Source organism: Mesoplodon mirus, assembly GCF_964341445.2.
Source record: "Mesoplodon mirus genome assembly, chromosome: 7".
Taxonomy (NCBI): domain Eukaryota; kingdom Metazoa; phylum Chordata; class Mammalia; order Artiodactyla; family Ziphiidae; genus Mesoplodon; species Mesoplodon mirus.
This window is the reverse complement of record NC_138983.1, coordinates 59674662-59694985: the sequence shown is the minus strand read 5'-3', so window position 1 is coordinate 59694985 and position 20324 is coordinate 59674662. Positions and strand designations below refer to the sequence as shown.

General features: G+C 46.0%; 1 protein-coding gene across 1 annotated transcript in view; it reads right to left on the bottom strand.

Annotated features, from left to right (window-relative positions):
* The window catches only part of DNHD1 (dynein heavy chain domain 1), a gene marked incomplete at both ends in the record, with an annotated part of 66105 nt that overhangs the window by 35876 nt on the left and 9905 nt on the right, over nt 1–20324 (bottom strand). The window contains 13 exon segments of the mRNA XM_082629373.1: nt 172–448; nt 533–658; nt 1150–1307; nt 5761–5983; nt 6095–6181; nt 6183–6361; nt 8084–8135; nt 8269–8406; nt 8516–8770; nt 12179–12353; nt 14342–14452; nt 14532–14735; nt 20122–20295. Coding sequence (XP_082485499.1) covers nt 172–448; nt 533–658; nt 1150–1307; nt 5761–5983; nt 6095–6181; nt 6183–6361; nt 8084–8135; nt 8269–8406; nt 8516–8770; nt 12179–12353; nt 14342–14452; nt 14532–14735; nt 20122–20295 — 2159 coding nt within the window.

The following is a 20324-nucleotide window of genomic DNA, read 5'->3' as shown; positions in this document are numbered from 1 at the left end:
TATTTAGATTTTGTCCTGCAATTTTCACATATAAAAGAGACTAAAATGAAGGTATGTGATTCCCAAGACTTGCTTAGGGTCACCCAAGATGCAGGTCCCTGAGTCCCAACCCTGATCTCAGTGGGACGGGGCATCCCCGGGTGGCGATGGAGGGGGCGGGACCCTCGGTACCAGTGAAGGTGGTGTAGGCATGGTGCAGTTCACTGAGGCCGCTGGCTGTGTTCTGGAACTGACGCTCCAGGGAGGTGAGCTGGCGTTCAGTGCTCCTGTGCTCCTGCGCAGGGTCCATGAAGGGACCGCACAGGGCCTTCCCAATCAGGCCCTCCAGCTCCGCCAGCGCCGCCGCCATCAGCTGCTGCAGCTTAGGCACAATGGCATGTCGCTTACTGAGCAGGAACCCTGAGGCCTGGCTTTTCTCAAACTGGAATGACTCCCACGTGTCCAGAAGCTGCAGGGCAGGCAGAGGGCAGTCAAGCAGAGGTGGTTATGGGGGAGGGGCACTGGGAGAGATGGGGGAGAGATGCCTTCTCACCGAGATGTCCAGTGCCTCATTCTCAGCACTGAAGACGCCAAAGTGGTTGCGGACGAGCTCACAGAGTGACCGCGTATATTCCATTGGCTCCTCCAGCTCTGTGTACCGCTCGTTGGCCTTGTTCAGCTGCAGGGACTACAGTATGAGACCAGCACTCCCACAGCCCTTTACACTTCTCTAAGCCCATCCTGAGGGGCACTCCCACCTGCTAGAGGCTCCAGGCCCCAGCAGCCACCTTTTAACCAACTGGGATCAGGGCAATCTGGGATCAGATCCCCCATCTGACCTAGGTCTCCCTGAAGACAGCACAGTTCCTCCCCCATCAGATCGCTGCCCTGATGGAAGGGTATGGATCCCTACTTGACTGTACAGAGAGCAGAACTCGGTCTCTGAAAGCCAGATTTTCTCTCTCTCAAAACACCAGGGCCTCCCCCTCTCATGAGGATATTGAGGGCCACGTGAACAGGATGAGAACTGGCAAGGGCAGACCACACGTGAGCACAGTTTAAGAGCGTCAAGCCCCATCGAGAGCTCAGCTGAGACTTGAAGGGAGTGTGCTGGGCATGCGTGCGGGACGGCCCTGGATAAGCTGGGAAAGGAGAATGGGGAGAGCCCACCTTCTGGGAGCACCATGTGAGGGCGTGGACGTCTGAGTTGATGGTTTGGAAGGCCTTCGTGAAATCTGTGAGCTCTGTTATTAGCTGCTGACCGCGGCTCCCGCATTCGTTCTGTATCTGTTCAAGAATGTCCTTCCTGATGCTCACCAGCTTGGATTCTGAAGACAGGAGAGAGTTAGGCATGAGGGGATGAAGTGCCGGGGGAGCGTGGCAGGGCCGGAGTGGGAGCAGGTTGAAGGGGCAGCCAGAGCATGAATTCGTTCCCCCAGTCGCTGAACACTTACTGGACCCCTGCTCGGCGTCCAGTCAGCTGCAGTGCACTTGGGCCTGTGCTGGACACCGGTAGACAAGAGTGATGAGTGAGACAGAAAGCGTTCCCACCCTCAGAAGCTCACAATATGGCAGCAGAGACAGACACGTAAGGGGATAATCACATACCAGTGTGGTAAATGCTCTTCAAAGAGCCCTCAACCTGGCTCAGTGAAGGGGCAGGAGGCCTGAGCACGCTGGGGAAGGCCTCCTCGGGGAAGGGGACATTGGAGCTGACTGTACTGAGTGGTCAAGTCTTCCAGGGGCACGCCAAGTGGATGAAACCGTGTGCAAAGGCACAGGGATGCCGTGTCCACGAAGAGAAGAATGCCCACCACAGATAAACATTTTCTATCTGAGGAGTCTTACTGTCTCTGCTCTAGTAGAAGAGATACCAAGAAGAGTGTGTAATCTGCCTTTTGTTTTTAAGGTTTAAAGGAAAGAGGCTGTCAGGTGGATTTGGGGCTAGAAGATAATCTTGGAAGCTGGCTTTGGCAATATGAACACCTCCACCGTCGCCGAGGACAGGAATAATACCAACGTGAAACCTCGTCAAACCTAAGATACCACTGATTGTAAGAAGCACCATTATTTTACATACACCATGAAAAAAGAAAAAATGATGCCATCAATTATAATACACCTCTTAAGTTCAGAGATGTTAAAATATGCACAGAGCAGCAAAATACAATATAGAAATAGGGCATGGAGTATGCCACAAAATATAGTATAGAGTGCTTACTACATGCCAGACACAGTGTCCACTACTTTACCTGTGTTAACCCATTTAATCCTCACAAAACCCTTTGAGGTAGATACTATTATTGCCCCTGTTTTAAAGATAAGCAAAGTGAGACTCGGAGAGGTTAAATATCAACATCACACAATGCTAGAGCAAGGATTCAGACTCGGGCGGCCTGGCTCCACTGTGTTATATTTTCTGCTTTGAAGGGTGAAAAGTCAATTCACTCATCCTCCATGAGCATCTCTGCAACTGGAAAGTAGCACAGTGAGTTCCAGGCACAGATAATGGAGACATACAGGGAATGGACCTGTTGGAGCTTTGGAGGAGGTAACGAATAGGACTTGGCACCAAGAGCTGAGACTGAGAAAACCAAGACAACGGAACTTCTGAGGGGTACCCAAGGTGGAAGAGACCACAAAGATGTGAGCTTATCCTTTTTCAAACTATCCCATTGACCTAGGACAGTAGCTAGGCCATTGCAATGGTGCCACTTTCTGACCAGCAGCACGGGGCCAGTGAAGACAGAGAAGAGCTCAACAGTGACACTGTGTGGTATAAGGGAGCAATGGACTGATAAAATACCAGGGCTCCTCGGGGTTGGAAGTTGGAGGTGGATGGGAAAACACATTTGAGAGATATGTAGGAGGCTGAAGAATGGAAAGGATTTGGTGACAGGCTGGACGTGGTGGAGTTAGGGAGAGGGAAGGGTAAAGTATGAACTCAAGCTTCTGGTGAGGCCAACTCATAACAGTAGGTAATTCAAGTATTCAAGGGAGCCCAAGTAGGAGAGGAGCAAAGTTGCAGGATAAGAAGATAGAATTAGATCAGCATGAAGGATGAGAGTGGACAGAAGGGAATAAGGTGAAATGAAAAAAATTAAGCATCTACTGCATGCCATACTCAATGCTAGGAACATTGCAAATAGTATCTCATTTAATCCTCCTTCCCATAACCCTGTGAGTGACTACATTGTTATGCCTATGTTACAAATAAAGAAACTGAAGCTCAGTGATCTGAAGTCATGCAAACCAGTAAAAAACAAAGCCAGGATTCTGAACCCTGTGCTTTTATCTCTCCATCTGCTCCTCTTGAAGAGGCCAGTTGAACCTGGACTAAGGACGAAGAAGCCAACAAACTAGAAAGAACACTGACTTCCTGAGCAAGAGTGGAGCAAAGCCTGCCCAAAACAGGGTCAGAAAGAAAGCAGGCCAATCACAGGTCCTCCTGTTCCTGCCTTGCCAGCCTGAATCCCCTGTGCATTTAGGAGCGAGGGTTGGGGAAAGAGCGGGGAGTTCTGTGGTCTAGAAGATACCTAAGGAGGTATGTGCTTTCATCTGTGGAAGAGCAAAGGCAGGGAGGGCTAAGCAGGCAAGCACTTTCAAACAAACCCTTTCAGGCCCAGCTCCAAGGCCTCCCACCTCATAAAGAAAGCAGGCCTGGGAACTTCCCTGGCGGCACAGTGGATAAGACTCCGGGCTCCCAATGCAGGGGGCCTGGGTTCGATACCTGGTCAAGGAACTAGATCCCACATGCATGCCGCAACTAAGAGTTCACATGCCACAACTAAAGAGCCTGCCTGCCAAAATTAAGGAGCAGGTGAGCCGCAACTAAGGAGCAGGTGAGCCGCAACTAAGGAGCTGGTGAGCTGCAACTAAGGAGCCTGCCTGCTGCAACTAAGACCTTGTGCAACCAAAGAAAGAAAGAAAGAAAGCAGGCCTGGAGGCCATGGATCTAAGAGTATCTAGTCTCTGCAGGAAGCAGACATGATTGGTTACTGCCATTCATGAGTGTTAGGTGACAAAACCTCTCTGTTTCCCAGAAGAACAAATCACCAGCTTCCCAATCTACCCCTCTGTGTGTTTCTCCACAGCCATCTCCTGGGTGGAGGCACTTAGCTAGTAACCAGTAGTATGAGACATCCTTCCCATGGAAAGGGAGGAAGAGAAAAGAGGAACAATACTAGGTCTTCAACTAGATTTCTCAGCGACCCAGGGAGACCAACTGGGCCTTGGCCTCGTGGGGGTAGGTAGACACATGAGTGGGAAACTGAGATGGGCTGAGCGGGGAACAGACAGCAGAGTGGGCTCGAGCTCCACTTTCCATGTATCACTTTGGGAAGATACCCCCTTGCAGGGTGCCCTCATGCTCATGTGACATGAGATAGTCACAGCAGAGCAGAAATCATGGTGTGATGTGTTGTGGCAGAAAGAGGGCCAAATATAACGTTCCCAAGTCTGCCACAGCTCCCGAATGGCAGGGGATACAGGAGATAGTGGAGAGTTGATAGCCAGTGGGCCCAGACGGGTTTCCTGTATCAAGGGGCGAGGGATCCTTAAGCAGAAGCTATGGGGCGGCCAGCCTAAGACAAAGACTGGATGAAGGGTTCACTAAAACCCTAAGGATATGTAATGTCAGCAGGAGCCAATGCAGAGCCGAGTCAGCAAAGGTAGACACTCTGGGCTCCTATTAGCCAGGAGGACACATGCCAGCTACACCAGCTCAGGACACAGCTGCACCAGGAGCAGCAAGGTCAGAAGGAGGGCAGAGACCTCAGGGAAGTCAACAGAAGCCAGCAAAGAAGAGCACACAGCCCAGAAGCCCTCTCTAATGCCGGGGGCCACCTTGGGGAGGAAAAGGAGTACAGGACACTTGAAAATCAAAACAATCCAGAACTGTAGTATGAATTGTGAGTTGACCAAATACCCAAAATAGACTGAATTAGACCAAAAGTGCTGCTTTAAATTAAAAAAAAAGAAAGTGCACTTTCAATTGGAATACAGTTGCCCCTTAGGGGGATTGGTTCTAGGATCCCTGGGGATACCAAAATCCACACATTTTAGAAATGGCATAGTGTTTGCATATAACCTATATATGTCCTCCTGTATACTGTAAATCATCTCTAGTTGACTTATAATACCTAAAATGACATAAATGCTATGTAAATACTTGCAAATACAATGTAAATGCTATATAAACAGTTATCGGTTCAAGTTTTGCTTTTTGGAACTCTCTGGAATTTTATCCACAGACACAGAACACGCAGATTGGGAGGGCCAACTGTCTCTTTTTTCACCATCAGCAGAATTTAGGGCTACAGACTAAGCCAAGATCAGTTAAAGAGAGTAACTTTGTATTCATGCAAACTGTAGTGTCGATTTTGACTGCTACGTGTGGGGAGAGGGCACCCTTGATTCCTGAGAATCTCTGTAAAGAAACTGAGTTCTCCTAGCCTAAGGAGCAGGCTAGGATTTTTCTCAGTCACATTTGGTTTGAACTACTTCCGTGCCATAAGAATAGAAAGTGCTGGGTGACAGGGACACAATCCCTAGGGAGTATGGTGACTGAGTAGAGCCAAGACAGGCGGAGAGGCTGTGCTCTGCAGTGATCCCACCTTCAGGTGCAAAGGGAAGGGCCTGGGACCTGGGGCTTTGGGAGGCTCTACAGGTCCAATGAGGGGCCTGCACCAAAGGTCCCTGGAGGACACTGAAGGCCCAAGAAGGGCTGTGCGGATAAGGTACAGCAGGCAAAGGAAAGGAGGGAGGAGAAGCAGCACTCACCCATCTCCACCTGTATGTCACGGCAGCTCAGCAGCAGCAGCCTGCCTTTTGTGATCAGCTCCACGGGTATGCTGGAGACGCGGGCCTGCCAACCATTTAGGCAGCTCACCAGCATCGCGTAGTTCTTGACAGGACAACCTCTCATAGACTCCAGCTTCTGAGGCCCCCAGGCTTGCAGGAACTCATAAATGCCTTTCATCCAGTGATGGTCCCTGCAGAATTCCTACACCTCCCACAGCATGCCCTAGGGGCAGACAAGGTGTTTAGGGCAGAGGTGGGTGGCTATGACGGGAATTGGTGGCCACCGTCCCATTCTTTAAACCTCTGTCCTCACCTCCAGCAGGGCCTGTTGTACAGCCAGTGCCTGCTGGATTCGAGGGCTGTTGTCCAGATCCTCTTGCAGCTGCTTATAATTGGGGGGGTAAGTACTGGCCCCGCAGCCGGTGCCCACAGACCTCCAGGGCTTCGGTAACTGTGTGAGACTTCCAGGGCCACACCAATCCTATACTCGGGCCGCAGAAGATGTCCACAGCGTCGCTGGGTTGGCCCTGGAACTTGGGCATCATGAAGTCCGTGTCCGAGTCCTCCTCTTCATGTTCTTCTAGTGGGGTACATGTCATAATTGTCCCTGAGTGTCCTCCAGGGACCACACACAACCTCTCCCTCTACCCTGAGTGTGTACATACACATTACACACACATACAAACACATACACACACACACATTCTCTGTTCATGAGTGAGTTTACACATACATCTACATCATAAACACAGTACCAGACCCACCAAGGGAATTTATTAGTTAGGGTTCAGGTGCAGAGAACAGAATTCAGTCTAGCTAGTAAAAGCAGGGAGGAAATTATTATAGATTATTACATGGGTTGTGAATAACTGCAAGAGCTGAAAAACAAAAACACTCTAGGCCAAGTGTCTACGGCTCTGTGCTGCCTGGCAAATTGGGGTGTCATTGCCATACCACCAGCTACACAAGCACATGATCATAAGCGATTATGAGCCCCACGAGTAGAAGGGATAACCCAAGACATTGAAAGTGAATATTCTCACTTTCACTAGAATTTAGAATAAAAGCTTAAGGGGTTTTTGTTTGTTTGTTTTGCCATTCAAAGGAAAATACTGGAGCATATGCATAGTATGAATTAGTACATCATATAATGAGGAAGCACTGTGAAATGTATGATTTACCTAAATCTTTAATACTACTACTAATAAGATACTATCTCTAACATTTACTACTATGTGCTGAGCACTATTCTAAACATATTACTCTTTTATTCTTCAAAACAATGCTGCAAGTGAGGTATTTTTGTTTTCCCATTTTACAGATTAGTGAACTAGCCTGTCTGATTTCAGAGCCCTTCCTTTTTCCACTGTACCATGTAAAACAAACATCAATAATCTCTATTGATTAATCTAGATTCACTTGAGAAAAAAATGTGCCGCGACTGGTGTGATTTGTTAAAGACACAGGCTCGGGAATTCCCTGGCGGTCCAGTGGTTAGGACTCCGAGTTTCCACTGCAGGGGGCACTGGTTCGATCCCTGGTCGGGGAACTAAGATCCTGCATGCTGCGAGGCGCAGCCAAAAAACAAACAAAGAAAAGAAAAACACAGGCTCCTTTCAATGACCCTTTTTCTTCCTTGTCACCTAATTCCTAAAATTAACCTGGTGTCTTTACATCATCTTAATGAAAACGTACTAGTTGAATGGGAAAATGAAAAAGCACCTACATGTCAGAGGTGACTGAATGCATTCAATGGTTTTATCTGTGACAGCGTGAGTATTCCAAATAAAGGGAATGTGAAGGTGTATTTCCTCCCTGATGATTTACTAGTTTGAGGATTGAGAATCAATGATAACTGGTAACTATAAAATAGCTCAATAATACTGATGAATTATTCTATATGAAATGAAAAAGAGCTGCATGAAATAAAGCAAATATTGAACAGGCAGAGTTCTTCAAACAAGTACAAATTAACTTAGCAATCAAATCCAACTGTAAATGAAATGCCATTATGACATTAGAGAAAAACCTCATGGAGTTAGGACAAATCAGAGGACAATGTATTCACACTCTTTCGTACACCTCTCACTACACTCAGGTGCGTGCACACACATACACACAGGCACATGCACGAGTGAGCAAAAACATGCCTCCACTCTCCTACCCCCCAACACATGTGCAGACCCAGCTTAGAGCTGCTCCATCCATGCCCAGTGCTCGACTCTCTGGCCATTAGGACACTGCACGTGCCCTTCTCCCTCCTTCCACCCTTCCTCCCCACTGCCTAGGGCTCCTTAAATACCTTCAAAATACAGGGAATCCCAGAAGGTCTTCGGGTCTGTACACTGCATTACCTTCATGCCAAGGTACAGAGAAGGGGCAGAAATAGCAAACAATGAGGGTTCACACCAGGCTGAGAACTTCTGATTATACAGAGGATAGGAACTGGGAATTCCTACAGCCAGCCCCCTGTCCAATCCAGAATACCTTCAGGGCAGAGACCTTCGTAGACCTTAGGCCCCCAGTTATAAGCTGGATCATATTTTCAATACAGGGCTCATGAGACAGCTGGCCACAACTGTCAAAGACCAGCTGCGCTGAGAGAAAGGGTTTCTGCCTTGGGGCCTGTAAAGGAGGGTCAGGAGAGGTTGTGGGGCTAGATGTCAGTATCCGCTCCCTACCAGCTGGCCCCTGACTGCCCGCCAACCTCCACACATGCCACCCACCACCTCACTTGCAAGATGTTGGCCACAAAAGAGGTTATCTCGTCCTCTATGATGGACACGAGGTTCTGGCAAATCATGTAGTCTACCAGGCGGGCCAGTTGTCCCATCTGCAGCAACCAGGCTTCTGCCTGCTTCAGCTTCTGCTCCAGCTGTTGGCACTGCACCCTCTGAAGGTATAGGGAGCCCTGGCCTGTCCTGATCCTCTTGCAGTTTTTCACTTGCTCCTGCAGGCCCTGTTGCATGTGGTATGTATCCTCATGAATCTGTCAGAATAGAGAGTGGAAAATTCACTGGAGAACGGGGGATGGAGACCAAACTGGCCACCCACTGGCCTGTTGCAAAGCTGTCAGGTCATGGAGCCTAAAACCTAGATATACACATGAATGGCTGCTTTTTAGTAGAGATTGGCCCTGGAAATCTTTAAGTGACCAGAGAAGATGTGAAATGGAGAACATATATTGAGAGGCTACAGTGAGTTATTTTGATAGGCCAGGCCTGTCTGCTAAAAGCCCCCAGGATGGAACTCAAATAGAAAATTTGTGCATGTGTAGATAGAGAGATTCACAATGCATAGATTAGACAAAGAAAAAGAGAGACTGGCTAAGTAAGGCTCAGCGATTATTCCAGGATGGATATGGAGTCCGATCACCAGGCCTGCGTGATGTGGCCTGCTGACCAGCACAGCACTGCCTTCTGTGAGAGTAGAAGCTGTCTCTGGCTACTGACATAGACTTTCTAGTGGGGGACAGGGAATAGGGTTAAAAGCCTGGGGACCTCTTTGTGGGTTCTTCTCACAACTGGGAAGTTCCTCAGCCTATAAAGGCTGCTGAGAGTTGCCACCTCTGGGCCTGTCCTGTTGAGGAACAGAGGGGAGACACCAGAAAGACATATTTGGCCAGATGGACCTTCTGTCTTGCTGCTCTCCTATTCTTTCTGATGCTCAACAAAGCTTGTGATTAGAACTACGAGTTGTCTGTGGATTGTATTCTGCTAACTCTGAGCTCAGATCCCAGTCTTCTGAGATCCAGACACAAGGCAGTTGAGACCTAAGCTAGGCATGTCATATACGGACATGCCTTGGACTTGGGGAGGTGTCCTCTTCTGTGCTCTAGCAATACCCTCAATACCCAGTGCTTCCCACGTCATAGCCCTTAGTCCAGTGCACCATTACCTACTCATGTGACTCATCCACTACACTGTAAATTCTCCAAGGAGGCCTCCGTCACACCTTATTTCATGTCTCTACTGTTTAACACAGTGCCTGGCATGGCCAGTTCCACAGTAAATGTTTGTAAAAAGAATGCACCACCTCACATTGAAAGGGCTTACTGAGTGACAACTAGGATAAAACCATAAAAACAGCAACAACAATAATTATTGGGCTGGCCAAAAAGTTTGTTTAGGTTTTTCCATAACATCTTATCAGTATATGTTTTTAAAGCCTCATCATTAGGGGCAATATCTTTAAGAGTTCTAAGGAAATTTTTAAAACCTAGGATACTGTATCTAGCGACAGTATCACTAAAGTTTGAGGATGAATAAAGACATTTTTAGATATACAAAGACTAAAAATTCACCATCCACAGATTCTCTCTGGAAAAAAAATAACAGTATATTTCTGACAGAGGAAAATGAATACAAGAGGATAAAGTGGTCTACAAGAAGCTCGGATGAGCAAAAAACAATTTGTGAAACACATTGTTAATTCTAAATGAGTAGCTATAAAACAAGAATGTTCATAACAATCTAGAACTAAAATTCCAGGAGATATTAATAAAAGCGTAATGAGAAGCATAGAGGGTGGGGAGAGGAAGAGAGGAGAAAAAGGAAGTTAGAAGAGTGCTAAGGTTTTATTCTGCTTAGAAGAAAGATATAGATACAAACTCAACTTGGCATTCATTCAGTCAACAAATATTCACAGAGCACCTACTATATGGCATACACTATAGTAAGCAATAGAGACATATTAGTGAATGAAACAGATAAAAATCCCTACCCTCAGGCTTCCCTGGTGGCGCAGTGGTTGAGACTCCACCTGCTGATGCGGGGGACACGGGTTCGTGCCCCCGTCCGGGAAGATCCCACATGCCGTGGAGCGGCTGGGCCCGTGAGCCATGGCTGCTGAGCCTGCGCGTCCGGAGCCTGTGCTCCGCAACGGGAGAGGCCACAGCAGTGAGAGGCCCGTGTACCGCAATAAAATAAAATAAAATAAAATAAACCTCCTACAAAGTAGTAGGAAAAAACCCCAGACAACCCAATCAAAAATGAGCAAAAGTTTGACACTTCAGAGAAGAGGGTACCAAAATGGTCAATAAAAATATGAAAGGATGCTCAACATCACTGGTGATCACAGAAACACAAATTAAAACCACAATGAAATACCACTGTACACTCACCAATTTGGCTAAGATTAAAAACCTTTACACTCCCAAGTGCTGATGAGATCACAGGACAACTATAAGTCGGATGGGAATGTAAACTGGTACAACTACTCTAGAAAACTGTTTGGCACTGTAAAACATACATAAACCCTATTCCAGCAATTCCACTCCTAGAATATATATCTCAAAGAAATGAGTGTTTATGTCCATCAAAAGACATACAAAAATGTTCATAACAATTATTCACAATAGTAAAAAACTGGAACCAAGATAAGTGTCCATCAACAGGAGAATTAACAAATAAATTGTGGTACATTTTTATAGTAAAACACTACATAGCAATACAAAAGAGTGAACCACTACTACCTGCAATGTTATGGATAAATCTCACTAACATAATGTGGAGTGAAGAAAAGCCAGACGAAAAAGAGCGCATGCTGTCTGATTCCATTTATGTGAAATTCCAAATCGGACAAAATTAATCTATGGTGACAGAGGTCAGAGTAGTGGTTACCTTTGTGGAGGCACTGATGAGAGAGGTATCAGGGAGCTTGCTGAGGTGCTATAAATGTTCTATATCTTGACCTGCTGGTAGTTACATGGGTGTATACATATGCAAAAATTTCAATAAACTGTACTTAGGTGGCATGTACCACAGATACAAAGTAGGCACCCGAAGGAAGGACTTCATGACTGGATGCTTCTATCAGCCACAGTGGCCTGTCAAAGGTTCAAGATATGCTCAGAGATGAGCCTAGCAGCACGAAAGATCAGGATTCCAACTCTCAAATTCTCTAATGCTCCTGGCACGAACAACTGGAAAAAACAGACGTTGTTATGTTCCTTCTCCTCTCTGCTCAAGGCCTTAGGAAAAGGTTGAGTCCAAGTCTCTGCCTACCTGTTATTAATCCATCCACCTAGAGCAGAGACTGATGTTGCTGGACAGGACAATGGCTCCGAGCCAACTGCAGAGTCCAGAACACACAGGGAAGCTTAAGCCAAGAGAAGGCTGAAACACTGGCGAGTTCAGCTTGGAGAAAAAGCTCACAATAAAGCGGAGCCTCGGGCTTCTCTGGTGGCGCAGTGGTTGAGAGTCCGCCTGCCGATGCAGGGGACACGGGTTCGTGCCCCGGTCCGGGAAGATCCCACATGCTGCAGAGCGGCTGGGCCTATGAGCCATGGCCACTGAGCCTGCGCATCGGTGCCTGTGCTCCGCAACGGGAGAGGCCACAACAGTGAGAGGCCCGTGTACCGAAAAAAAAAAAAAAAAAAAAAATCGGAGCCTCTTACCAGATGAAGGATGGATGTGCAGAGACGCAGGCAGCGATGGAGCAGCCGCAGAGCGTTGTGGTTTTCCTTGGCTAGAGCCCGCCGCAGGTCCAGCAACTCGTAGCACTGATCTGCTTCATGGGGGAGCCAGGACACAGAGCGCAGCTCCTGCAGAAGCCAGGAATCAAGAACTAAACTGCTCAGAGCCAGCGACTCTGCCCTCTTACCTTGGACACCTTTCACTTCTTCCTAGCTCAGCTCACCTCAGAATGAGCAAAGGTTTAGAGAGATTATAATATTCCCAGTGACCAACAGTGACAGCCTCCTCTTGAGGGTTCTTTGGAAGAGTTTAAGCCCAGGAAGTTGCTGGCTGGGGAACTCTTTGGGAAAGGCTTGGGGTGTGTGCAAATGTTTTTTGTTTTTTTCTGTTTTATGTATTTAATTTTTTTTTTAATTTTTAAATTTAATTTTATTTATTTTTTATGCAGCAGGTTCTTATTAGTTATCTATTGCAAATGTTTACACTGAGTTACCTTTCTGCCAGGAAAGAGGGTCAAAGAGATCCCAAGGTGTGACTTAGAAGGAGAGACTGCAGAGGCTTCTTCCATGGAATAGGGGAAGCCAAGGGCCCTAACACTCTAGATGGACAGGTAGGTTTTATTTTTTCTTTCTTTATTTATTTTTTACTATTTTTAAAAACATCTTTATTGGAGTATAATTGCTTTACAATGTTGTGTTAGTTTCTGCTGTACAACAAAGTGAATCAGCTATATGTATACATATATCCCCATATCTCCTCCCTCCTGCGTCTCCCTCCCACCCTCCCTATCCCACCCCTCTAGGTGGTCACAGAGCACTGAGCTGATCTCCCTGTGCCATGTGGCTGCTTCCCACTAGCTATCTATTTTACATTTGGTAGTGTATATAGGACAGGTAGGTTTTAGAATCAAAGGTGAGGAACCTCCAACTTCCCTATGGGGAAGTCATCCCTGATGAAACCCACTTCTGTTATTCATTCCCCAAACAACAACCCTGAAAAATCTACATCTCTAAATATCCTTGAATAAATGAAGGACCCCCCTAATAAGCAGAGGCTGATCATAATGGGTATAATTTATTCAGTACCTATTGGGGCACTGAACATGGTACTTTATATTCACAATCTCATTTAATTCTCACTACAGCTGTGAGTAGCAGAAATCTTCCTCTCTTGTTTTCAGATCAGGAAACTGGGGCCCAAAGAGTAAAGTCCCTTGCTAGTGTTCAGGACTTAAATTCAGATCTGTGCAGCCCAATTATGCCATGATGATTAAGCTAGACTGGAGGATACCTAGAGCAGAGGTTGCAAACTGGTAGCCCATGGGCCGAATTCAGACTGAAAAGGTTTTTATATGTACCACTAAGAGTTGGCCAGCACAGTGTTTTAATAAAAATTTTCACTAACCAGGTAAAATTAAGAGATTTGACAACAAAATGTGGATTCCCAGGTCATCCTGAAAAAATAATGTGGCTGACACACTGGACCCATATTCCCCATGGCAACAGTCAGTTGGAACTGAGTAGTGACTGTCCTCTTTAGGTGCAATCTGCAAACTGACTGCAGTCCCACACGCCCTAAAGTCTTGAATCGAACCCACTGCATTTCTTCCATAGCTCCTCCTTGGGACCTGTAGGCATCTGAGCGTGCAACTCCTATCACAGAACATAACTGGAGTGGTTGAAGAGTTGTGCAGAGAAAGCAAGAAAGTACTGAAAATAGGAGTAACTAAGCTTTTCTTAAAAAAAAAAAAAAGAATCCAAGTACTACCATAGTAAGAGCAGAGTTTCAAACACCTGCATTTATCATCCTCAAATTTGATATTTAATAATTGTATGATCTGGGGCAAGTTGATGTAGAAATTAATTAATACATAGAGCTATGTTCAGAATATATTATTCAGAGAAAAAAAACTGGTTACTTAACAATATGTAAAGTATGATCACATTGGTATATGTGCTGGAAAAAAAGACTACAAGGATATGCAACAAAATGTTTGTCATGGTTATTTGTAGATAGTGAGACTGAAGATTTTTTGCCTTTGTGCTTTTTTTTTGTATTTTCCAAATCTTCTACAATGAACATGTTGTTACTTTTCGTAAAATAATTTTTTAAAGTTCATTGAAGTTGTGTTTTGAAGACCTCACCTGCTAATATGGAGTAGCCCAACTCCAAAGTGGGGCACGGCAAAGAGCAGATGCTTCTCTAGGAAAGTCCGGTGCCGGTTCAGCCTCTGCAACTTCACACCCTTCTTCCAGCTACAGATCAGAGGGCAGTGACAGTGGCTGTTGCTCTTTGTGACACTTCTTCCCAAATCCCATACCCGTCATCACCTACCAGGCCAAGGCCTTGCGTAAGAGGCAATACTTGAAGAACGGAATGAATTGGAGCTGTTGCCAGAGGACAGAGCGGTGGTGCCAGGTACCCAGCGTCATTGCCTCACTGCCCTCCACGGGATGTATGTGCAGGACCCCAAAGGGAGAGAAGATGTAGTGCTCAGAGTTCACCTTGTTGGGTGGTATCACCATCAGGCTGTAAGGTCTTTAAGAAAGGGCACAGATCAGTGGGAGCCTTGCAAACTTGTGCAGACTCCAGGGAGGGATAAAAGAAGGAGAGGAAGGGGGAAATAAGGAGGCAGGAAAGAAGGCGGAAGAAAGTGGGAAGAGGGGAAAGAGAGCAGAATGATCTTCAAACCAGAAAGATGGAATATTAAGAAGAAACAGAAGCCAAAAATAGGTGGGAAGAAAGAAAAAGACCCCTAGCCAGTCCCAAGAAGTTCCTATTTCCAGACCCAGAGAGCTAACATCCCATCAAATCTAAGATGCCATCAACTGTAAGCTCGCAGCATTTAAAAATTTATTTATTTATTTATTTATTTATTTATTTATTTAGGCCATGCCAGGTCCTAGTTGCAGCATGCATGCGGGATCTAGTTCCCCAACCAGGGATTGAACCCACGCCCCCTGCATTGGGAGCGAGGAGTCCCACCCACTGGCCCACCAGGGAAGTCCCTAGTTGCAACATTTTCTTATGAAATGCTAAAATTAAAAAATGCCGCCAATATGATATGCCACCAATTTGTAAGATGCATCACAATTTCAGAGATGTTGAAATGTGAAAAAAAATGTGCGTCTTAGAAATGATAAAATATGTATATCCCTAGATGCTGAAGTAACATGAAGAGATAATCAGGGAATGCTGTTTGGAGTAACTGAGAATGGGGAAAAGCAAGAGTAACTAGAAGACTAGACACAGGCCAGTAAAGAGGAAAACTGCCACCTAGTGAACCAGACAAGTACCTCCAGAGCCATCTTAAAATCCTACTAAGTTGTCTTATTTCAAGAAAATGCACCTACATCCCACATTAAATACAATTTATATGTAACTATATAATAGTTGTACCTAGTTGCAGAAAACTAGTTGCCATAATGCTATGTTTGGGCACATTTAATAAAGCAATTATTAATTTTTAAAAATATTTATTTTGGGGGCTTCCCTGGTGGCGCAGTGGTTGAGAGTCCACCTGCCAGTGCAGGGGACACGGGTTCATGCTCCAGTCTGGGAGGATCCCACATGCTGCGGAGCGGCTGGGCCCATGAGCCATGGCCACTGAGCCTGCGCATCCGGAGCCTGTGCTTCACAACAGGAGAGGCCACAACAGTGAGAGGCCCGCGTACCGCAAAAAAAAAAAAAAAAAAAAATATATATATATATATATATATATATATTTTTTTTTTTTTTTTTTTTTGGCTGCGTCGGGTCTTAGTTGTGGCACGCGGGATCTTCATTGTGGCATGCGGGATCCTCCGCTGTGGCGCGAGGGCTCCTCATTGTGGTGCATGGGCTCTCTAGTTGTGGCATGTGGGCATAGTTGCCCCGTGGCATGTGGGATCTTAGTTCCCTAACCAGAGGTCGGAGCTGCGTTCCCTGCATTGGTACCACTGGACCACCAGGGAAGTCCCAAGCATTTATTAATTTTTATCTTGCAGTTTTTTTTTCATAACTTGGAACCAGTAATATTTTTCAGCACTAAATATATTTTTAAGCCCTTTAAAGGCAGTGTGTCCCAGGTCCCATGCATATAATGCCTAAAAGACGAAACAGCCCTTCTCTCTCTCTCTCTAGAATACATAGCAAACAACTCAAGAGCATTTACATGGATACCAGAATAAACTCACTAAGTCAAGTCATATAAAAACTTTATTTCATTTCTGACAAAGTGACTAGATCTTCTCAAGTACTATTATCCCCAAATTACAGATGAGAAAACTGAACAAAAAGAGGTCATAACTTTGCACAAGGCAGTTAAGGAAAGAATACAGGATTTAAAAACCAAATCTACCTGGGGCTTCCCTGGTGGTGCAGTGGTTGAGAGTCCGCCTGCCGATGCAGGGGACACGGGTTTGTGCCCCAGTCTGGGAAGATCCCACATGCCGCGGAGCGGCTGGGCCCGTGAGCCATGGCTGCTGAGCCTGCGCGTCCGGAGCCTGTGCTCCGCAACGGGAGAGGCCACAACAGTGAGAGTCCTGCGTATCACACAAAAAAACCCAAAAAACAAATCTACCTGACTCAAGCCCCCTCTCTTAACCACTGGGTCATTTGGCATCCCATAGGATAGCTACCTACCCTAACTGAAGCCTGACTTCCCAAGCCTCCTTCCCCTGTGGCCTTCTTAATGGAGGCTACTCTTCCTGCACAGGGCCAGGAGTCAGGGATAGCTAAGCAAAGACTCTAAGGAAGTGAAGGAATATGTTCTCCCCTAAGTATAAATCAAATTCTTGGACAGGGAGTTCCCTGGTGGCCTAGTGGTTAGGATTCCGGGCTTTCACTGCTGTAGCCCAGGTTCAATCCCTGGTCAGGGAACTGAGATCCCACAAGCCACGTGGTACGACAAAAAAAAAAAAAAAAAAAAAAAAATCTAGGACAAATAAAAGAAAAAAATATTTTTAATAAATTTATTTATTTTATTTATTTATTTTTGGCTGCGTTGGGTCTTTGTTGCTGCACACGGGCTTTCTCTAGTTGTAGTGAGTGGAGGCTACTCTTCGTTGTGGTGCATGGGCTTCTCATTGCGGTGGCTTCTCTTGCTGCGGAGCACGGGCTGTAGGTGCGCAGGCTTCAGTAGTTGTGGCATGAGGGCTCAGTAGTTGTGCCTTGCAGGCTCTAGAGCGCAGGCTCAGTAGTTGTGGTGCACGGGCTTAGTTGCTCCGTGGCATGTGGGATATTCCCAGACCACGTATAGAACACGTCCCCTGCATTGGCAGGAGGATTCTTAACCACTGCACCACCAGGGAAGTACCAAGAAAATTTTGATAAATGCAAATACTTTGAAAGAAAACCTGTTATATGGCAAATAAATAAAGTGAAACAAAAAATGCCAGTTTCCACTTTTTCCGATGGTGCACTTGAAATTTGGACCAGCACTCCCACTTGAGAACAACTAGAAAAACTGGGCAAAGTATCTGGATAAAATATGAAAATCATCAGATAAGCCACAAATTAAATCCCCTGGGCTTCCAGTTGGGACCCTGGTTATAACATAGGTTGAACCAGAAAACACCTCCCTCCTTGGTGTGGGCCCCCAGCTGCAACGTCTGCTGTTTCTGAGTCTGTTGAAAGCTCATCTCCTCTTCTCCATCCTTCAGGAGCATATAGTAAAACTGACACACCATTGCCTCTACTGGAATCTCTGGGGAAAAGCAGAACCAAGTGCGAAACTCACTTCATTGGGTCCCTTCTTTGACAGATGTTGGCCCTGTGATTATTCACTGCCTTTTTAGTTCGCTTGCTCATGGTTTCGTCTCTCTCTCTCTGCCTAATTGTCCTTGATTGTGCTGCTTCTCTGACTATGACTGAGCTGATAGTTGAAAGCCCTAAGCTTGTAATTTTCTTTCTGTAGGCTCTCCACCATGGTCAACAGGCATCTCATCCAACATCGCTACCATTACCATCACTACCGCTGGACAGTCAAGTGTAGCAGCCACTAGGTGTCAGTAGGTAGGTTATCACTTTCAACCACAGTGACTAATTAATTGTCATGCCACTATAGGTCATGGATTACTAGTATACTATTTCCCATTAAGAAGGAGGCCGGTACTGTCCAAGGCCAAGGACATTACCAAAATAATATCAAAATCCCATATTTGAGGATTGTTTCCTGGGACCACTCATAATATCAGGTACTATATCAGAGTCCAGTCAGGAAAACAGAAATTGCATTAGGAATTTCAACAAAGTGAATTTAACAGAGAAAATGTGTTTTAGAAAAAGTGTCATAGGACACCTAAAAAGCAAAAAGGGAATACTAAGCGCAGAGACAATAACTGCAGGAAATGGATGCCAGCCTTAGAACTAGAGGAACAAAAGGAAGAGGTTTCTCTAAGAAGGAGATGCTGCCTGGCTGTTACTAGTATATAAGGAGTTTGTGTGTGGGGGGTGCCTTGCAGAGCGGTGACTCAGAACTCTGATGGGAAGATGCTACCCAGCTGGCGTTGGTCCCTCTCAGGATCAGAGGAGGCTGATTCAGAAACTGCCAGCTGCTGCCAGAGTGAAAGTCATGAAGAGCACGTAAAGGAAGGATAAAGTCACTTCTCTTATCCTGCTGTCCGGTCTCCTTCTAGCACCTCCTATTAATCAAACCTAACAGGAAGCTAGCTGAAAAAGGAAAAATGAAGTTTGCAGTCCCAGCCCCAGTATTACAAAGCAGGGAAAGAAGAGCAGAACTAGAGCCAAGAGACAATTGCTTAATAACTGGCCCAATGCTCTCAGTGAACTTTCGTTAAATGAACTGATCAGTTAATCAGTGGATGGTACAGCTCACTAGTGCCACCTAAGTTCAGAAGAAAGAGGTCAGTGTATGCAGGAAATAAGGCTCCCTGGGAGTGGGTATCAGATACTGCTTAACAGTACGGACTTTTGAGTTAAGACAGTCCTAGGTTCAAGTCCTTTTTCCATCACTTACTATGTGGTCTTGGACCAGTTACTTAACCTCTCTATGCATCAGTCTATTCATCTCATATATGGAAATAATAATGGCACCTATCTGGTAGGTGGGGATTAAATGACACATGTATATGGAAAAGCTTGATTAATGGTAACTGTTATTGTTATTTCTGGGAAGAGAAGAGACTTGAATAAAGCATTTAAAAATACTAAGATTTGGGGCTTCCCTGGTGGCGCAGTGGTTGAGAGTCCGCCTGCTGATGCAGGGGACATGGGTTCGTGCCCCGTTCTGGGAAGATCCCACATGCCGTGGAGCGGCTAGGCCTGGGAGCCATGGCCGCTGGGCCTGCGCGTCCGGAGCCTGTGCTCCTCAACGGGAGAGGCCACAACAGTGAGAGGCCCACGTACCGCCAAAAAAAAAAAACAAAAACAAAAACAAAAATACTAAGATTTGGATCTAATGGAAGAAAGTGAATGAATGCCTCTCAAGTCATGTGGATTGAGACTTGTTTTTATCGTACAGAGATAAAATTAGGACGAAAATGTAGAAGTTAAAAGAAAGTAGTCTAAGGAACAGGATGCCTTGCAAAACACAAAGCTTCCCTGAGAGTGTAAAGATTTAAACGAACACCAGGATCCTTGCATTGGAGTTAGAAGAGATCACCATTAAATTCCCTTCTGAGGCGATGACCAAATGTTTCTATCACTCTAGGACAGAACAAAGAAGACAGAGAAAAAAGTAGAAAAGAATGACTCAGACAAAAAGCTATGAGAGCAAAGGGGAGCGCGAGGAGGTGAAGAGTGGAGAGGAGGCTGAGGAGAAGGGAAGACAGAGGGAAACCAGGAGACAGAGGAGAAATGAGAGGGGAGAGGAGAAAGATAGGAGAGGAACGGGTCTGGAGGGGAGGAGGAGGGGGAAGGCAGCATGGGAGGAAGTCTGGGGGCGGGAGGAGTAGGACAGGGGTCTAGGCATATGCGCTGTCACCGAAAGTAGCGGCTGGGAGCCACGTTGAGATAGAGGAAGTGGATCTTCTTCAGGTATCTCTCTGTCTTCATTACGGTCATTATCTGGCTACCCAGGAGGGAAGTCTGCGGTAAGAAGCCAGTGCTTCTTTTTTGGAAGATCTCCTCCCCAGGAACTTCCGAGTCAAGCTGAGTCCTGTATGATAAAAACTCAGGAGAAGAAGC